Raw genomic sequence first — 20,583 nt, forward strand, 5'->3', positions numbered from 1 at the left:
TCTTGTGAACTCCCAAAAAATCTCCTCAAATTTGATTGAGCCCATCTCAGTGGCATTCACCTACCGGGGTAAGAGGAGGCACCCCTGTTAAGCATGCCGCCACATGACGATTGGGTAAGGTGCCGTATGCCTGACCTTTCTGGCCAGTTCCTTTTTAGTGTGGAGGAAAATCTCTTACAAAAGACCCCAAATATTTTATTAATATGATCCCCTGTCTTTTGATGAGTCTTAAATGACATTGCTGTGCTGCTGTTGTGTGCACCCTTGGACACAGTCCCTCTAGGACCAAGGTACCAAACAAACCACCTTATCAAAGCAACGTTTGTAGATATCATAATGGGAAAAATCATCATTCATTTTCTTTAAGGCTTTTATTCTCATATCCAAGTATTCAATAATAATAGTAGAGGTAACTGTCGACAGGCATCAATACCTCCATAAAACCAGCTTAAAATAGTGCTTGCTTCAGGTGGCCAAAAATGATGTGTTATGCTGGCTGAACAACAGAATGCCTATGTTGTTTTCTCTTTTTTTTAGGGCTTAAAATATCCTGGAATGGTAGCCTTTGCTCCTGATAAACATGGTGAAATACTGCTTGTAGATGTAAATGATGAAGTGCTAAAACCAATTGTACTTCGAATTAGTCGTGGGTTTGATTTGGAGTCTTTCAATCCTCATGGAATCAGCAAGTACATAGATGAAAAAGGTAGGCAAACATAAATCAACTTTTTTTATATCATGAAAATAAATCATTGTATTTCTATTTGTTTTGTATACAATTCCAGCAACTCTTGTGCCTGACGATGCATTTTGGATCTATGGGAAAATGAATGCAATAACACTAGGAAGAGCTAGTAATTGTTAATAGGGATGACTGAAAGATTCTGTACCCCCAACCCTAGCGATTCTGCTTGGCCTGACTATGGCTAGCAATGCTGAAACAAATTAAAGGTGCCCACAAATAATACCAATATGAATGCATTTCAAAATGGAATTCCAAGGTGTAAACAATTCTTTTATTTAAATTCTTTTAAAAATGATATGTCGCCAACTTTACAGCAGAAACAGCAACGCATTTCGTCCATGTTCTCAAAGATAGTATCATCTGGTGATTTTCATACACGCAAACCGGTCATGATCCAAGACGCTGGTACGGGTCGGCAATTCATCAACCGCCAATAAAATACATGTGGGATATAATAACATCCACAGGCATTAAAGGGAAGTTCTATAGTAGGATCTTCAGCTATCCAACACAGAGTCTGTAGTTGAATGTCAATATAAGGGGTCCATCAACCCAGTTGTGAAATTTGAATTAGTTCGGTAGACACCAAACAAACAAACAAACGTCTGGTACTCCCCGTGTACTGGTGCATGTGCGTGCCCCGACTGGCACTTCCTGTCTGCATGCAGACAGGAAGTGCAAGAGGCGGGGCCTTGCCATCATTCTCAGAAAGAGTTTTAGATACAAGACATTTAAGCTGAAGATACTGAAGGGTGCCGAAGCACAAGGTTTTAGCATCTCTCCAATGCCAAACACACTCTTTCTAGTGTATTGAGATACAGCCCGCCAGGCCAGGTGGTGATTTGTTAGCATCTCTTGATAAGGCCATAGCACCATGTATGTATTTGTATTAATTATACGAACACTATGATCTAAGGGGCTTTAATATTCACCTGGAGAAGGAAAAGAATCCTTTCTTTCAGGAAACTGTTAAAAATTAACTTGTTCTGTATTCATTTTGACTATCTGAGCACAGATACAATGTTTGTCCTTATCTTCTTCTGCGTCCCTCCACTTTAAATGTATTACTGTGCCTTCTTTCATTTGATCAAGCCAATACTATGTTGTGTTCATAATTTTTTAATATTGTATTCAAAGTGCACTAATCTCTTTTAGGTAAAGTAGCATTATAGAAAATATCAAATAAAAATATGTAAAATCCCATGTTCCCCTGGATGCTGATTCTTTCCACGTTCCCACTGCAAAAGTGCCACCTCGGTTTTGGAAAATGTAAGTGACCACACATTTTTCACACTGTACCGATGGTAGCATGGCCCCCGAGAAACCACCTTCAGAACCGTGCATTTGGACTTATCGGCAGCGAAAGTCCATTCAGTGATAGCTATACAAGACAACTACATCAAAGTATACATTTAATGGTAGCATGCTAGCGAGGGGTTCGAGCCAGCCTTTATGACTGGGTGAAGAGACCGGTTTTTTAACGCTTTCTTGAATTCCGGTTCAGTTTCGATCAAGCAGAGATGGGCAGGCAGAGAGTTCCACAATTTCGCTGTTTTTCACCGCAAAGTGTCTGCCACCTTGCCGCGCCTTACAAAAATGTGCAACTCGCAAGAATCTGAGATGGTTGGATCTCAGGGCCCATTCCTGATGATATAACCGCAGCCTCTGTCTGAGAGCCCAGGCCCAAATCTTTGGTGGCTCTAAAAGCCAGGATCAATGACTTGAACTCAATCTTTTCTGGTATCCGGAAGCCAATGGAGCTGTCTCAGATGACGGGAGATATGCTGTCGGAGGGGTGCCCGCCAAATAAGTCTAGCAGCAGCATTCTGAATTATCTTAAGCCTGCGGACTTGGTATGCGGGCAACCCTATATACAAGTTATTAGTGTAGTCCAGCTGTGAGGTTCCCAGACCACGGACTGTAATCTTCTGGCATTCCTCTGGCAGAAAGTGTATGAATTTCCTATTATCTCCTAGTTTCCAAGAGCACAGGGATGAAATGTGATGCTCCTGCGACTTAAAAGAAAGGTCTTTGTCCAGTCTGATTTCCAGGTTTCAAACTGAGTCTGCCGGAGTTGATGGTGGATTCAGCTCTGAAGGCCACCAGAGGTTTGATGGTGGGGGTGATACCTGAGTAAAAAACAATAATTCTGTCTTCTCTGCATTAAGTTTAAGGTAATTCTCATGCATCCATACGAGATGTTTTTCAGGCACTCCCTGAAATTATGAAAGGCCACCGCCGATTGTTCTTTAAAAGTGAACACCTGCTGCGTGTCATCAGCATAGGAAACCACCTTCACGCCCCAAGACTCAACAAGAGTAGCCAGTGGGGCGAGTCAGATATTGAACAGCAGTTGGCTCAGCTCAGAACCCAGAGGCACCCTGTATACTAGAGGTTTCAGAGAGGTGAGAAAAGGACGCAGAAACACCTGCTGCAAGCGATTTTCAATGAATGACTGTAGCCAGGGCAAAGCTTTTCCCCGCACTCCTGCTTGAGTCAGTCTCCTGAGCAGAATCGGGTGTGCAACTGTTTTGAATGCTGCTGACCGGTCTAGTAGTACCAGCATGGCCGAAGCGCCCAGGACCACAGACTCTCGCACAGATTTGGCAACATCAAGAAGCGCAGTCTCCGTGCTTTACCCAGCTCTGAAACCTGATTGTGAGTCATGTAGGAGGCCTTTAGTTTCAAGAAATTTAGCCAATTACTTCTGAACTACCTTCTCCAGAATTTTTGCCAGAGCTGGCAGCAAGGAAATTTACTTGGGAAAGGTCATGGATAAGATCGGTCTTGTCACATGGCAGCTCCCAGTCCCATAAAGCAATGTGCAGCTTGTCCATTAAATATGTGTGCTCACTACCTTGAAACATACCACGGTTGGTGTTGGCATTCCAGCAAGGAGCTTCAAACGCTAGTAAACAATTTATTGGTCTACATTTCTGATTAATCCCTTTGGCGCCAATATTATTGTGGCACTCAATATGGCGAAAGGAGACCCTCACAATTATAAGTGATGTCCTGAAACTTGATGGGGTGAGTAACATAACCTGGTTACGATATGTTGAATCTACTTTAAAAGCGAACGGCCTACATCACCTTTTTTTAGATCCTATAAGATGCTGTTATATTTCGAAGAACAATCTGAAAGCCCAGCTATTATCTAATATGCAGATTGGAAGGGAGATCTTAAACGCTAAGTTGTCAACAGTTGAAATATATCTAACTGTACCAAGTATCTCACAAATGGAGAAAAAAATCAACGTACCTAACTTTTGTAACTAATCTACAGCATAGGTACATCCTGGTGAGATTCCGTCTAAACTATATTCCTCTAATGTTGTAAATTGTAAATTGATACTTGTTGGGTAACCCTGGAAATGTTTATGTTGCTGCCGATCTCCCACTCTGTACTGGTGATAAACAGTCAATACAGAATGCTATGCATTTTTTGCTTTTTTGTAAACATTACCATAACGAGAGGAAAAGGTTTATCATCCCCATTTTGCGAAAAATGAATTTTAGACAATGTTGTGTGGCCTTTTACTATTTACAGCTATTGTCTGACCCCTTAATCTGTTCCTCTGTGGCATCCTTTATTTTAACTGCTCTAAAAAAGAGCCGTTCAATCTGCAGATCCAATTAATTGTAATATGAACTTTATCAAGTATGAATTTTTATCATATGTTTCGAAATTGTATAGCTATTGTATCTTAACAATTGTCGTACTGTAAGGATGTTGAATGTTTTTATCTTTTATCCTTTTATACATGTAGTATACTTTTATGCCTTCATCATGTCGGCAAAATAAAGTTATTCTGACTGACTGGTCTGTGACCGTGTTGCATTCTTAATTGAAAACAAAATGTTTTAAAGTTGTGCAAGATATGTTTAGAGGAGATATTCGGATAGCTTTTAGAGGGGGTGGTAGAAGCCCTGCCCAAAGATACTGCATGTCATTTTATGGCAATAAATGTAGGGTTACATACATGCATTTAGCTCGCCCAAGATCACTGAGAAAGAAGGAAGACTAGAGTTTCCACGTTATGGTTCATTTAATTTGAGAATGATTTGTAAATTTGAGGAGAGCTTTGTATGAAGTTAAACCGCAACCTAGACCCCCACAGTTTTAAGCACTTATCGCCGGGAAGTCCGCTGCTCATGGCAGAGAAAGAGATTTCAGGGGCGAGTCAAAAAGGCAGTGCATACTTATGCAGATGTCAGGTGGGATGCACAGCAAAAAAGGTGGAGAACTGACATGTTAGAGGGAGCAAAAAAGGACAGAAAATAGCAAGAAGGATAAAACCAGGGAATCCGGAGAGAAAGATGAAAATAGTGATACTAGTAACAGTCTTTTAGTCTTTTTATGTTATGTTATGTTAGATGTATTAATGTCTGAGGGACCACTGCCATATAATGAGATTAATACAGAGCCGTTGGGAGTGAGGCTGCAGATGGGAAAACTGGAGTGGCTACTGCACCAATAAATACAAGCCCTAATGCGATAGGGATTTCTTCAGTGAATAAAAAATAGAGTGTGATGGGGATTATTACGGTGAATCAAAACATGATGGGAGGGGATTCAGGGACTTGTGTTCCTAGAGCTTCCACAGTTTATTCAGTCCCAAATGCACTTACCGTCCATGTTACCATAGGACCAGTGGTTTCTATATATAAACCAGGTTCCCGGGGAAATGGGATTCAACACTCAGCTGTCCCTGCTCAGCAACAAGCATCCAAAATTACACCCATAAATTGGAAGGTGGGAGAACTTGTTCGTTTAAATATAATTAGTACAGCTTCTCCTTGTGGTGCAAGTGCAGACCCATCTGTGCAACAGACTTAATTTGGACCTTAAATAACGTTCCCCGGTTTACCAGATTTGGGTTCACTTACCTGGGAACTGCCTCTAAATACGCATAGTAGCACCCCTAAAATAAAGCTCCTTAGGTACATTGTTGTGTTAATGTCCAGGAATTGAAGGATGCTTTATAAGTCCTCAATGCTACATCGATTGAGAACAGGAGTACAGAGATGAGTCTGGTTGCAGGGACCAAGTTAGTCCTGCTGAGAAATTTAACTTAAATACTGGTTTTGAAGAGTTGTGCTGCTATGGTCCTGAGAAGCAATGCAAGGTCTGCTCCAGAGATGTCATGCACTGGTGGTTCCTATGAGCTGTCAGGGTTGCGATGCGGGTTGGATAGAGGAATATGTTGCACAACAGCAGTTTTGGTAAGTTGTGAGGGCTGCAAAGCAGGCTTGCATGGATGTGTTGCACAGTGGTGGTTATGATGAGCTGCAAGGGCTGTGATGTGGGCTTACATCAAGGCTGAGTCATGTTGCATCGATCCTTATGAGGCACTTTGAAGAGCTGCATCAGGTTTGTGTCACAGTGCATCAGTTCTGAGGAGAGCTGGGCTGGCAGAGCACCTTTAGCTCACTTCCAGATATCCAAGACAGAAGGACACTATTTGTGTGGGATAGGATTTACAGTAAGCAGAGTCAAAGTGTAGGGTTCAGGATGGTGGATCCTTTTCTGCACCTGAGGCTCTCATCTATAGGTCAGCCAGCTAGTTCATGAATTCACTCTCCTGGTCCTTGGTTCAAGAAATCCGGGGCTGGTGACTCAGTGGACTAATGCATCCACTGCAGGGGCCTTTGTTCGACCTCATGGTCACAGGTTCAATTCTCGGTGGGTCCACTAAGCCTTTCATCCATCTGAGGTCGATAAAATGAGTACCATTGAGTTGGGTAACAAAAAATATCTGTTAATCAGCACCAAGAGACCTAGTTGGGGTGAACAAGTGCTTTACAAATACACGTTATGTTAAGGTGCAGGTCCAATCCTTCGCAGCAGAGTAGCTCAGTAGTACTTTTCCTGGGTCTATCACAGGTCCAGAGGTGTAGTAACAAGTTGGATCTGAGGGTCCACTACTTGTATCCGGTGCCCACTTTTAGTGAGGAAAGCTTCTAGAGTACTCCCCTACAGAGCTGTCTGGACTTTCCTGCCACCCTGTCCTGACCCCAGTTGTCTCTGGCGCAAAACACTCATGTCAAACCCTTTCTGAGTGTGCTGAGGCAGTGTCTTTGTGGTGTGCAAATGTGGTAGGTGAGAGCTCCACCCCCTTTTAAGTCCGAGATGGTCTATCCTGCCAACACCCATTTCCCCTTTTTCTCACTGTCTGGGAGTAATACACAAATACCGACTGCCAGCTACACCTAGTCATGTGACCCAGGATACAGGCTGCAAGCACCAAATGGTTGGGGCAAGAAAGTGCCAATGTTCTAAAATGCATTGGGTATTTTATACAAGCATCAGGAGACATGAACTCATTCGTGCTACTGTGTAATACCTGAAAGGATAATTTTTGAAAAAATAAAGTGTAAAACGACAAGATGAAAAACGTTGATAAAAATGAAGGTTAAAGTGGGATAAACTGACGACGATTTTGGACTCTGTTAATTCATGTACACATATACTTCCGTTTTGTTTGACCTGATCAAGGCTCCATTTTCTCACATTTAACAAATGCGCATGGGTGGAGCGCATATTCAGTCTGCATGCCTCGTACGCCGTTGAGCCACAAAACAGAAAAAGTTTGATTACTGTTGAGTGCATTTTCTACCATTTCTGATTTGCAATGTTCTAAGAGTGGCATGTTCAGATTTGTGATTTAAAATCCGACTTTACTTATAAAGAGGGTTTTAAATTACAATTCTTTAGGTGCCAAACTCGATATTCCTACCTGCTCCCATTCGAAAGTCAGCACTTATTAAATGTAATAAGGTAACGCAATGTTATCCCATGGGAGGGAGCAGCAGTGAAAAACAAATGTAAGAGTTTTTCACTACCAGGAAATTTTAAATTTAAAAAAGTACATGTCTAACCTTTTTAATACAATGCACCCTGCCCTATGATCTATTTAGGGCTTACCCTAGGGGTGACTTTGAATATTAAATGGGAAGGTTTGAACCTGGGAAAAGGTTTATTTTGCTAGGTCGAAATGGCAGTTTAAACGTGGACAGACAGGCTGCAGTGGCAGTCATGAGAAATGTTTAAAGGACTACTTAAATGGGTGGCACAAGGTGTGCTGCAAGCCCACTAGTAGCCTTTAATTTACAATCCCTGGTTACAGGTGGTACCACTTTAGTAGGGACTTATAAATAAAGTAAATGTGCCAGTTGGATGTGAACTAATTTTATTAAGTTTAACGGAGAGCGCACAGGCACTTTAGCACTGGTCAGAAGTGATAAAGTGCGCAGCGACCTAAATCGAACAAAAACAAGATCAGTAAAAATGGGAGGTGGATTGCAAAAGGTTTGACGGAAGGTTTCCCTAAGGCTGACCGGTCTAATACAGAAGAAATCCTATCCTAGCTTGACAGGATTTCCTATGCTGTTCTAGCAGGCATCTCGTTCAAAGTTGTGATCCCTGGTGGTGTGACCCCTGTTTCTGTCCACCTTCTTTCAGAAAACTGCTCAAAACCTCTTCAAATTGGGGCAGCCTGACATTGAGTTTGTAAATTAATCTTTTTACAGACAGACACTTAATGCATATCCTCCAAGCAGTTGCACAAGGTAGCCAGACTTATTGTGTGCCAGTATCTTAAAATCCTCATCTTGGCATGGGTTGCTAGAGATGTGCTATCCGAGAGGCCGTGCAAAAGCACCATTTGCACTATAAGGGCCAGTGGAGTGTCCAGGACCCCTTTCATGGAGTGCAAATTTAAAGCCAGTAGACCCATATTTTAAGGCATTCCTAAAGAATGTGTACAATACTTATCCCATCCAATCGGAAGGAAGGAGAGGTGTAGCCGCACAGTCTTGTAGAGGTCCAGTGCTACCATTGTAAGATCTTTTAAACATGCTTCTCATAGCCCTTTTAGACATATCAGTCTTAGTGTGGTCTTCCCTTACCCAACTTTGTGCCTCCCCATTTTTTCTGACCTCGTTTTTGCTGGCATTAGCACTCTGCACACTTTACCACTGCTAGCCAGTGCTAAAGTGTTTGCGTTCTCTTCTCTAACCATGGTTACATTGGCTTTCCCCCAATTGGCGTATTTAGTTTACTTATAAGTTCCTAATAATTCAAAAAAGCTTTATTTCGATATACAAAGTAATATCATAAAGCATACATTGTTAAGAACAAGTATAAATCGCAAAGTGCCAGAGTGTTTCCATTATGGGTACACCATACATTTTAAAAAACAGGGGTATGATCAGAAAGTGACAAGTGCATATAAAAAGCAAAAAATATCAATAGGACAATCATGTACATTAAAATTGGATGGGTTTAAAAAGCTATAAAATACATGAATACATTAATGTTACATCGAGTTCCTAAACTTTACCAGAAGTTTAAAAAATTTAGCTAAGGTGTGGACCAATTCCATATCTTCTAGCCGTTGTAGTCTATAAAAAGCGTTTCTACAAGACCGGAGGCCCCACTCCTTAAAAATTGGCTTTAGTAAGATCTTTCTTGGAACCTCATAAAATTTACAAAATAAAATACAGTGCATATTAGTTTGGGGGGGCGAGATCATCACAGGGGCAGAGCGGTAAATCTCTCGACCAGTCATTACAGGCTGGAAAAGTAATTAAGCGATAAAAAGATTCCAGTCTAAACCTTGCAAGTAGCATTCTAGTGTAACAATTAAGGTCACTTGCAAGGTACAATTGCAGTCCCTGTTCTATAGTAAATTGCTGGTAAACTAGAACAGATTTTTTTCAATTTTTCCGTGGACCATCTTTTATTCGCTAGATGGTCCATTGCCAATTTACGCAGGACTTTCCTCAGCATCGTTTCCATACTAGGTGTGTTCTTAAAAAACTCGGGGTGGCCAATCTCAGTCAACATTGCTTCTACAAAAGAAATCCATTTAATTTGCCTTATACCATCAAGGTTTAGGCAGTCAGATATTATATTGCGATTAAAGGCTGTCTCTGGAGTTACCCACAGCTTATGCCATAGCAAGATAGGCTCAGTCATTATAAAATCGGAGATATATATGGGAGTCCCAGTTCTATGTGTACAAAATAACTAGCTGTGGATTTAGGGACCCCAAGGAGGTATCTGAGAAAACAATTTTCGGATTTCTGAATTGACACTTAAGTATCAATCCCCCAGATACCGGAGCCATAAGTGGCCGTGGATACACATTTATCCTTGTATATTACGATCAGCTCCTTGACTGGTCTACCCACAATTTTAGCTGCAAAATTCTGCAAAGCTCCAATCGCCCTAGGAAATGCTAATTTTCTAGCTTTAATTGCAGTATGCCAAGAACACTTCCTATAAAAAGAAATCCCAAGATAGGGGAATTGGTCTATGGTCTCTATCCTTCTACCCTCGAAAATGGGACAAGGTACTTTCTTTGTTCCACGTCGACAGGACATGGAAAAGGTTTTTGATATATTAACCTTAAGTTCCTTTTGCCTCATAAAAAGTGTAAACTTTTAGACAGCCCTCTGTAGGCCCAGCCTGGTTTGCGACATGATGGCAGCGTCGTCCGCATACAAGAGGATGGGGACGGGATGGCCCTGGACTGAGAGGTAATCATATTGAAAACTCTTAAGGTGGTCGCCAATAGAGTTAATATAGAGGGAGAAGAGGGGTGCTAAAATGCACGCCTGTCTTACCCCCCTCTTGATGGAGAATCTTGAAGAGCACTCCCCTCGTTGTCCAAAGCGCACCCTCTCCCCAGCATCCCTGAATAATTCCTTGATGAAATTAAGAATTGAAGGTTCCATACCCAGGTCCTCAGGTGTGAGCCATAGCTGATTATGATCAACACAATCGAAGGCTGAACTCAAATCAATAAAAGTAATAAAAAGGTTCCCTTTCTTGGCTTGGGTATATTTAGAAATTTAAAAGTACAAATTTAGACTCTGCTCAACCGTTCCCATACCAGGGCGAAAGCCATACTGAAAGGTTGATAAAATGTTGCCTTCCTCAGTCCATTGTTGCACACGCTTTAAAATAATGCGGCCAGCTACCTTCATTAAGGCGTCAAGTAGGGAAATCGGACGATAGCAAGATGGATCTTGCCTGTCCCCCTTTCTAAATATAGGAACAACTATCGCCTCTGACCACGTTGCGATAAGTCCATGGGTGTTAGCACAATTCATCACGATGGTTAGTAATGGGGCCCAGAGATCAATTTCAGCTTTAAAAACATCAATAGGTATCTCATCCGGGCCGGGTGCCTTGCCTGAAGGGCTATCCCTTATGGCCAGAGTGACCTCCTCAAAAGTAAAAACAATATCCAACGGGTGGATTCCCAGGCAGGATCTACTATTATCGCAGGGTGTGATAAGAGCCGGGAGAGATAAATGGTTGGGGAATGAATTATCATAGAGGTTTTGAAAATGGGCCACCCAGGTATCCCCATTTATAGCTATATCTATCGGCTCAGAATTTTTGTCCCGGACTAAAGGGGCGTTTACAGCCTTCCAAAAGGCAGTTGGGTCCCTATTTTCAGAGGCAGATATTAACGCTTGCCAAGCCTCATGTTTCAGGGTTTTCTGCCAAATCTTGATTGCACAGCGATACAGGTATCTGGCCTTTCGGACCTCACTTGGGGATCTAGGCGTAGCATGTAAAGCCTTTTTTAGGGATTTTAACGCAGATGTGCAGTTCTTATCGAACCACCCTTTGGGTTTGTAAGGGCCTGTCTTGAACTGGCGGGAGAGTAGGTGTTTTAAAGATGCTTGTATCCTTGAAAAAGAATCCAAGATTTTTAGGGGGTCTTCCGAAGGAGATAAACAATTATCAATCTCTTCCTTTCTTGCCATAAATAATTTATCAAGGAGCCCCACGGGGTTAACCTTATCCCACTTAAGGGTGTAACCGTTGGTACGCCTGACCCAAATAGGTTGTTGATAGGTGGGGCAGTTATCCCTAGGTGCCTGTTTATGTGAGGGCTTGTCAATGGTAAATGCAATTGCGTAGTGGTCGCCATAAATATCGTCTAAAGTTTTCCATGATGATAGCAAATGGGCGTGTGTTTTGTCGAAAAGCGTAAAATCTATCAGTGTTGCAACCCCTCCCATGAAATGTTGGCTGAAATGGTACGGAAGGTGAGCATAAGTCAATAATATAGGACAAATTAAAATGAAAGAAAAAAATATTTAAAATGTCCCCTGTTTTAGAGTGAGTGAAATGGTTCCGAGTGTCCTCCAAAAGAGACCAGAGGCCGTAAATTCCCTTTGGGCCGTGCTGGCAAATATTGCAATTAAAATCCCCCAGCCAAGCAAGGACACACTCCCTGCCTTCAGATTCTTTTAGGGTGATAATTGTGTGACTCAATTCATCTATAATTCGTGTTAAATTTTCTAAGGGCACATTATTATAGAAGTTTATTACAATCAGATTAAGTGAGTTACCCCATCTAATCATGACAACCTGATAAAATTCAGTGGGAATATGTTTCAACACAGTGAGACCACTGGAGATGCTAACATACACACATAAACCACCCTTATTTCTTCCCTGGTTACTTGCTATGGCTGGTGAGTGGAAGATCTGAAACCCAAGAAGATGGACAGGATTTAATGCCCATTTTTCCTGGAAACATAAGATGGTGTAATTACTCACTAATTCCAGTCATGGTTGGAAGCCCCTTTTAATTGCTAGGCCTGCCACGGTCCAATTAAGAACTAAGTGGGGGGAAGATTCAGGTATTAGTGTAGGTTTCATGGAAACAACCCCTTTTTTTCCTCCATTAGTAGTAGAACATAATGTGGGGGATAAGACAGTATGATGTTTCCTAACCTCCCCGCTAAATTAATATCTACTTGCTGAGAAAACCGGGTAGAGGATTTTCCAAGCTTAGGCTCACCAGATGTGATCAAGATAACAGAACTGTTGGGTGGTGAGTTACACCCTGCGGGACAATCATTTCTCGCATAATCAGAACATGAATTTAACACAGTATTTCCCATTTTAGTGGAGTTCGAAAGCACAGGGCCGGCCCCTAAACTCAAAGACAAATCTGATTGTGGTAGGAAGTAATCCCCCGATGTTGCTTGTGGGGGCTCAGATGCCATGCTAATAAGGATAATTGTAGAAGTAATAGCTTCATTAGTTATTTTACATTTACTCGATTGCTCCTGGGTACATCCTAGCTGAAGGTCAGGTAGCGTCAGTCATTCATTTTGATCTAAACCAGAGAGAGGATTGAATGGGTTATATAATGGAATATTCCAATGCCCATTTGAGTTTGTGTAGTGGTGTGTGCTAACGGAAGGAAGGAAGGGCCTGTTAGAGCGTTGGGGTGGGAAGAAGGGTGGGAATCTGTTTGCTCGGTATCTTAACGCTGTGAATTGGGAATTATGATAGGGAATTTGCAAAGGATTGTATCCACTCAATGTTGGTGGAAAGTTTAAAGGGGTCATCAGAGCTTTAGGATAAAAATAGCTCAGATCACGGGATGATACTACCATCACCTCTCCCTGGGAACCGATCACTAATATGCGTTATAACTCTATGATCCCTAAAATTAATTATCACAGCATCCCCCTCTATATCTTTTGGTCGAGGACCCACCCAATTACACCGTCTAACAGATATTATGTCTCCATTTAAGTGTGGTGGGAGAGGTCTGTTATTACATAGCCAATAAATGAATTTATTTTTAAGGCTAGTGTAGGTTTCTATAGTTCCTTCTGCCACAACCGGAACTCCTGTCAGAATGACGGAGTTCGATGCCTCTGGGGGTAAGTCTACGTTATTTCTGCTATTAGGTTGTGCTTTATGCATTTTGGGTGCCTTGGCTGGAGCTGTAGTTTTAGTAGTGGGGAGTTTCGAGGGGCCTACTTTAGTTTTCTCTCTGTATTGCTGTTGAGGCGCCTCCGGTCTAGAAGGAGCGGTCTGGGGGAGTCACTAGTTTGGGTATGGGGTGGTCCACTTCGGGCCTGATTGTTCTCTGTGTTGGATGTTTAACTGGCGGGCGGTTTACCTGGGATTTGGTTTGTTTTAGGACCTCTTCGTTAGAATTGGAGACTTCCAATACACGATTCATTTGGTCACCCAGCCTTTTAACTCTCTCTATGAGCGGTAGCAAAAGAGATTTTAAGAGGCAGTCCATAGCCTCCATTATCCCTTTTAAGGACAAGCCTTCTGGGGGTACAGTTGTTGTTATTGTAGGGCCTGATGGTACGTCCGTCACTGAATCCTTTGCTATCTCTTTCGTTAAATCTGCTGATGGTAAAGGTGTTTTTAAACATTTACCCCCTTTTCTGTCCCCTCCCTTCTTCCTTCTTTTTTTTGGTGGTGATCGTTGGGCTCCTTGTTGCCTTTTACTATATATGTTTTCTTTTGGTACGATAACTACTATCGGGGAATGCGTCTCTGAAACTACTTCCAGCTCTACTAGTGAGTTAGATAAAGGAAGTGAGGCATTTATATTTGGCTCTGAAACTACATATAACTCTATTAGATAGTTAGATAAAGAAGGTGGGTCATTTATATTAGTATCATTGGTTATCTCATTGATAGATGTTGTGGAAGATCTATCTTGAAAAATTAGGGGAATACTTTCAGTAGTAAATATCTCTGAGTCCACATTTACTGATGAGTTATTATTTTGTTGTGAGATAGCTACGTGCTTTTGACTCCGGGATGAGGACTTGTGTTTGAGAAGTTCGATGGATATGCGACGCTCAGCACGTCTCTCAGCCAGTGCGATTTCTCTATCTATCTCTTGAGTAGCCCTAACAAAATATTTATCTAGGGTTCCTAGTATTGAAACCCCTACAGTAGAAGGTATGACATTTGGTGTACACGTAGTCATACTGATACCAAAAATCAATAGTAATTCTAACTTAACCATTATGGTCTACTACATAAATGTCCCAAAAGTATAATAGTCATTTAACAATAGCGGTTGATGGAGTCAGACAGGAAACGGCTTACTGTGTCAAAGTCTGAGAATCAGAATAGGGTCCTGACCATGATGTAAGAGGGCAGGCCGAGCCTCCTGCAGTCCCTGACGGCCACAGACGGCCCGCCCTTTGCCCGGGTTAGCCCGGCGGGATCCGCGCGCAATCCCGCGACGCGGGGGCTGTCAGGATTTTAAAGCGCCCCCGGCTCGGGAACAGCGGTGTCGTCTTCCGGGTGGATGCAGTGCTGGGAGGTGTAGTCTCCCTCCACTCGGCGGCCGCAAGATGTCCGGCTGCAGCGGCAGGAGGTAGACCAGGAAAGCCTGTCAGGACGAGCAGCACACAGGTAAGTCCCCTGCCAGGGACAGAAGCCAAAGGAATGAGCACAACACCTCAGGTGACTCAGGCGGCTCAGACGGCTCAGTGTAGATGAGGGCTGTTGGAGGCTGTTGGAGGCTGATGCAGGCAGGCAGGTATATGTAGGTGAGTGCTGTTGAAGGCTGATGCAGGCGGCGGGCAGATAGTCTGTCTCTCTGGGTCTTTTCGCAGAGGAATCACTGCTGCAGCAATCACAGCAGTCAGTCAGTCACAGCCACGGCAAAGGCAAGGCTGAGAGACGAAAAGACTGTATAAATACTGCTCCCGCTCCAAATTAGAATTATGGGAGTTCCTAGTAAATAGGTACTATATGTACCCAGTGCTACTAGTAGGCATGTAGGCATGCCACCAACTCAAGTACCGCTTTAAACATGTCTCAGGCCTGCCTTTGCAAAGCCTCTGTGCAATTTTGACCTGCCATTTTGACCCGGCAAAAAAAACCTTTTGCCAGACCCAGTCTTTCCTTTTAGTGCATGCAAGTCACCCCTAGGGTAGGCCCTAGATAGCCCAGAAGGGAGGGTGGAATGTATTTAAAAAGCCTGTCATGTACGTTTAAACTTTACATATCCTGGTAGTGAAAAATTCTTTTTTTTTCTATTGCAAGGCCTACTGCTCCCATAGTATAACATTGGAGTTGCCTTACTATGTTTTATGTGTGATTTCCAAATCGGAAGAGATAACCGGTTTATATTTGGTGTCTCTGAAATCACAATTTACAATGCTTAGTTATGGTCTAGTCTGATTTTAAATTCCAATTCTGAAAATGCCTCTTTTAGAAAGTTGACATTTTCTTAACTTATCACATGACTTGGTATAGTTGACAGTTGGACTTTGTGTATTCCTCCTAGATAGCCACACATTATAGGGACATTGGGTGTGCCCGAATGAACAGTCACTGGCAAGCTGGGAGGGAGTAGCTTGGCACAGCCCCACTTATTCGAATAGACTGTGTCCTGCCTCAACACAAAGGGGCTGAATACCCCTGTAGTGGGTATGGAGCCAGGACAGGGGGAAGCAGGATGCCTGGAGACTTCATAGTGAATCCTCTAGAAGCTTCTCCTCCCACTTGAAAGGCACAACTGGGTATAAATATTAGACCTAAGCCACCAAATCATCAGTACACTTCTGGACATGTTGCCATATTGCAGTATTATACTTCTACTTGTATTGTGTACTTTTTTGTAACATGCACACGTCACTTTTCCTCGTGCAATGTATTGTTTGCTACCTCTTGTATTTTGTTTGCCCCTGTTGCATGCACAATTACCTCTACTTTTACTTTGTACGCTTTTGCAACATGCATACACGTCACTTTTTTTCCTCATGTAACATATCGTTTGCCACCTATTGTATTTTGTTTGCTCTTGATACGTGCACAATTGTCACTATTACCTCATGTAACGTAACGTTTGATTTTGTAACATGCTCACTTGTAATTTTCTCCTTATGTATGATTTCTGTTCCTATTATGAAGCGCTCTTACACCTTCGGGTAAAGTCTGCGCTATATAAAAACACATAAAATAAAATTAAAATTAAACTACTGTGCTTCTGAAGGGCTGCACTCTGCTGGATTACAGCTTTGCTGTGCTGACCTGCTTCCTGCTTCCCTCTTGCCTGGGTGAGAAGGACTGGAGCTGAACCCAGAGTGACTTCAAGGACTAGTTGGTTGGTCTGATCTGAAGCCTAAGGGATAGAACAGGCTTCCAACAACATTGCATCTGCACCTGGACTCTGCCATCTGGGAGTCTGTCCTGCCAAGTGCTGCCACCACAGTCCATGGACCCTTGGAAGTGGGCTCAAGGTGCTTTTCCAGTCTCTTTGGATCCATCAGAACTGGCACATCTCTTCAGTGATGCACAACCCCGAGCAGAACCGATGCATCTCCCGTGCTGCATGGATTGAATCTGCCGCAAAGACTTTCACCTCTGCTGTAGCCTGCATAACCTTTAAACCTACCACTGCACAATGGGTCCATGTCTTAAGCCTTTTTACCGCTCATTGCCAGCAGCCTCGATGATGATGATAGACTACGTAGCATAGCTCTTCAGAATCTCTGCATCACACCGACTCTGTTGCTCTTGCTCGATGCCGGACTTAGCATTGCAAGCCCCATTGATGAGATCTTGGTCAACGACACAGGACCTCAAACCACAGCCTTGTCTCATCTCCTAACCAATGTATATCTTTGGCTATGTAAAGCATCTTTGCAATTCTACACAATGCTCTTCAAACCAGGATTTGAGCTACTCTGTTCAGCTGGCCTAACAGGGTGCCTGTAGCTCGCCCACACTCCATCGCAGTGGGCCTGAACTGGTGAATTTGCCCGGTGCAGTGCAATCTAATATCCTCAGTTGGCGCATTACATCTTTTAGTGTTATTTTTCTAAAAACTTTGAAATTCAATATCTCTGGCTCTACTAGTAGTATGCCCAGTAGTAGGTACTGTGCTCACCATGCCACTGGATTCAGACTGTCCTGGCTGATGCCTCAAAACCAGACCTAGGATTCTTGTTTCTGGTCCAGGGAGAACCTGACCTGACAATTCGGGCTGGACTGTTCTCATGAGGAGCAGGGTCAAGACTGAATGGCATATGGCCCGCCACTATGTTCACCACCACACACGCAACCACGCTATACCACAACAGTTCATGCTCAACAGGACTCTGCTCACCACAGACAACACACTCGAGACCATGCAGAGCATCCACTCGGGAGCCCCATTGGATCCTTGCCTGTGCCACATCTTCCACAGAGCCACCACCACCATTGTCCCCCAGCTTCGCTGCACCATTAACTGCTCCATCGAAACCGCCATCTACCCAGATGACTGGAAACATGCCGAGATCAACCCCCTGCTGAAGAAGTGATCCACCGACGGACAGACCTCAAGAACTTGAGACCTATCTCCCTCTTCCCCTTCCCAGCCAAGGTAATTGAGAAGGCCATCAACACTGAACTCTCCAAGTTCATCGAAGAGTAACACATCCTGGACATCGCCCCAACTGGCTTGCAAAGCAGCCACAGCACCGAGACTGCACTCCTCGCTGCCAACAACTACATCAGCTTCCTCCTTAACCAGGACAAAACAGCAGCTCTCATTCTATTGGACCTCTCAGCTGCCTTCGACACCGTCTCACACCGCACCCTATTCACAAGACTAATCAATGCCAGCATCTGCAACAAGGCACTGGACTGGATCCACTCCTTCCTGACTGGCCGAACACAGCGAGTCAGACTACCCCTGTTCCTCTCAGAACCTACAGAGATGAGCTGCGGTGTGCCCCAGGGCTCCTCCCTGAGCGCCATCCTCTTCAACATCTACATGGCTTCCCTCACAGCAATCGTCAGAAACTACAGACTCAACATCGTCCCCAAAGCAGACAACATCCAGCTGATAGTCTCCTTCACCAATGAACCCACAGCTGCCAGAGTCAACTTTCACAACAAAATGAAGGCAGTCGCCCCCTGGATGCAAGACAGCTGCCTCAAGCTCAACACTGACAAAACGGAAGTGCTCATCCTGGGACCCACCCCAGCAGCCTGGGACAACTCCTGGTGGCCCGCCACACTAGGAACCCCTCCCATCCCTACGGACTATGCATGCATCCTTGGCATCATACTGGACTCCTCGATCTCAATGTAACACCAAATCAATGCAGTATTCTCATCCAGTTTCCACACGTTCCGCCTGCTTCAAAAGACTTTCAGATGGCTACCCACAGAATTCAGAAAGATGGTCCCCCATGCACTCATTAACCAGTAGACTGTACAACAGTAACATACTCTGTGCCGGTGTCACCCAGAAACAGCTCAGGAAACTACTGAATGTCCAAAACGCCGCAGCCAGATTGGTCAACAACATCCCTATCCACAGCCACATGACACCACCTCCAACAACTCCACTGGGTTCCTATCAACAAAAGAATCGCTTTCAAGCTCATCACAAATACCTTCAAAGCTCTCCGCGACGCAGGACCAGAATATCTGAACCACCGCCTTGCCTTCTACTTACCTGCCAGACAACTCCACTCCGCCCAACTTTCCCTGGCCTCCGTCCCACTGATCCACAAGACCAGAACCAGGGGAAGATCCATCTCCTACCTTGCGGCCAAGACCTAGAACACCCTGCCCCTCCACCTCAAGCAATCCGTGTCACTGATGCAGTTCAGGAAGGACCTCAAGAACTGGCTCTTCGACTGAACCTCCACACCCAAACAGATCAGCGCCCCCCCCGCACCGTGAGAGCCTCACAGTTGAGTAGCTATGCTCTACAAACCCCTGATTGATTGATGGCGGGTAAAAACTGGAATGGAGTGGTGAACAACAACATTATGGATTAATTGTTCTTTTTACATGTCATTCCGAGTGGGATGGGCATGCTCAGATTTGGATCCTGTGCTTGCCATCGCAGTGGATTTATCCTATCCTGGCTGATGAGGGGTGATGCCCTGAAACTGGTCCTAGGATGCTTGTTTCCGGTCCAGGGAGGACTTGGCCTGGAAGTTTGGGCTCGACTGTTCCTATTGGGAGCAGGGTCAAGACTGATTTGCATGTATCCGGGTCCAAACTGGAATGAGCAAAAGAATTATGGCTTTAGGCCAAGATCTCTGTGGGTGAGTGCTTGATATTGTTTAGTATTCCGTCTATCAATTATTCTTTTTGTAATTCTTCTTTTTGTAATTTAGAAAGCTAGTATTTCTCTGCTCTTGCAGCTCTGTGTGCCTGCAGTCTGTCTCCAATACAAGTCTGGGAAGGGTAACAGCTTCACTTTGTGAATTCCCGCTAGACGGCTACAAACGTTCTTAATGAGCAGGAAGGTAGGGAGGGTCTGGCACTTACATCTGAATAGGTAGCGGCCTGACCCCACACAATGAGCTGATTACTCACCACAGAGAGTCTGGAGCCAGGGCTGAGGAAGATAGGATGATTGTGCACTTAAAATACCCTTCTTTGACGTCACTCCCACTTCAAAGGCAGATTTTGATATTAACTACTTAAAATATAACTCCAATTAATCTAAAAACATGGCATTGGTCTTCTACAGAACACCAATGCCTTAATACAGAATAAAAACATAAAACGTACAGCATACAAATATATCTATACAATAATACTATTATTTAAAAGAGCAACCGGGAGATACCATTCCATTTATACAAGAGGCACCCCTAACGATACAGCATGTAGATATAATTGTATAAATAGGCAACAATTGTGCAAAAAATACAATTTATTTTATACCAAGTGAACTATGGTTATACAACTTATCAGTATATTTGTGCAAAAAATGCTAATATAGCAAAAGGAACCCAAAGGATCACTATATATATTCTTACATAAGTTTGATTTGAATACATGAGTGGTCCTCAAAGGTCCTGTACTATCCGTCTAAAGAAATGGGCCTTTGCTTAATTAACCATTCATAACTTTAGACAGAAAATTCCCTACCGCCAAGCACAATGTTATTTTATCACATTTAACATTTCTCCCAACAAATCATTTGTACAGTGAACCTGCATCACTCTAAAGAAGCACTTTCCTCTTACTTACCCGGCCTGTCTAGGCCACTTCCATATTATAAAGA

At 43.4% G+C, this 20,583-nt stretch overlaps 1 protein-coding gene across 2 annotated transcripts in view; it reads left to right on the forward strand.

Annotated features, from left to right (window-relative positions):
- LOC147689043 (serum paraoxonase/arylesterase 2-like) overlaps positions 1-20,583 on the forward strand; it is a 385,360-nt gene that overhangs the window by 214,188 nt on the left and 150,589 nt on the right. For both annotated transcript variants that reach the window (XM_086941931.1, XM_086941932.1), the window contains exon 4: positions 538-706. In XM_086941931.1, coding sequence (XP_086798057.1) covers positions 538-706 — 169 coding nt within the window. The remainder of the gene's footprint in view (positions 1-537; positions 707-20,583) is intronic.

The sequence above is a fragment of the Lissotriton vulgaris genome, chromosome 10 (assembly GCF_964263255.1).
Source record: "Lissotriton vulgaris chromosome 10, aLisVul1.2, whole genome shotgun sequence".
Lineage (NCBI taxonomy): Eukaryota > Metazoa > Chordata > Amphibia > Caudata > Salamandridae > Lissotriton > Lissotriton vulgaris.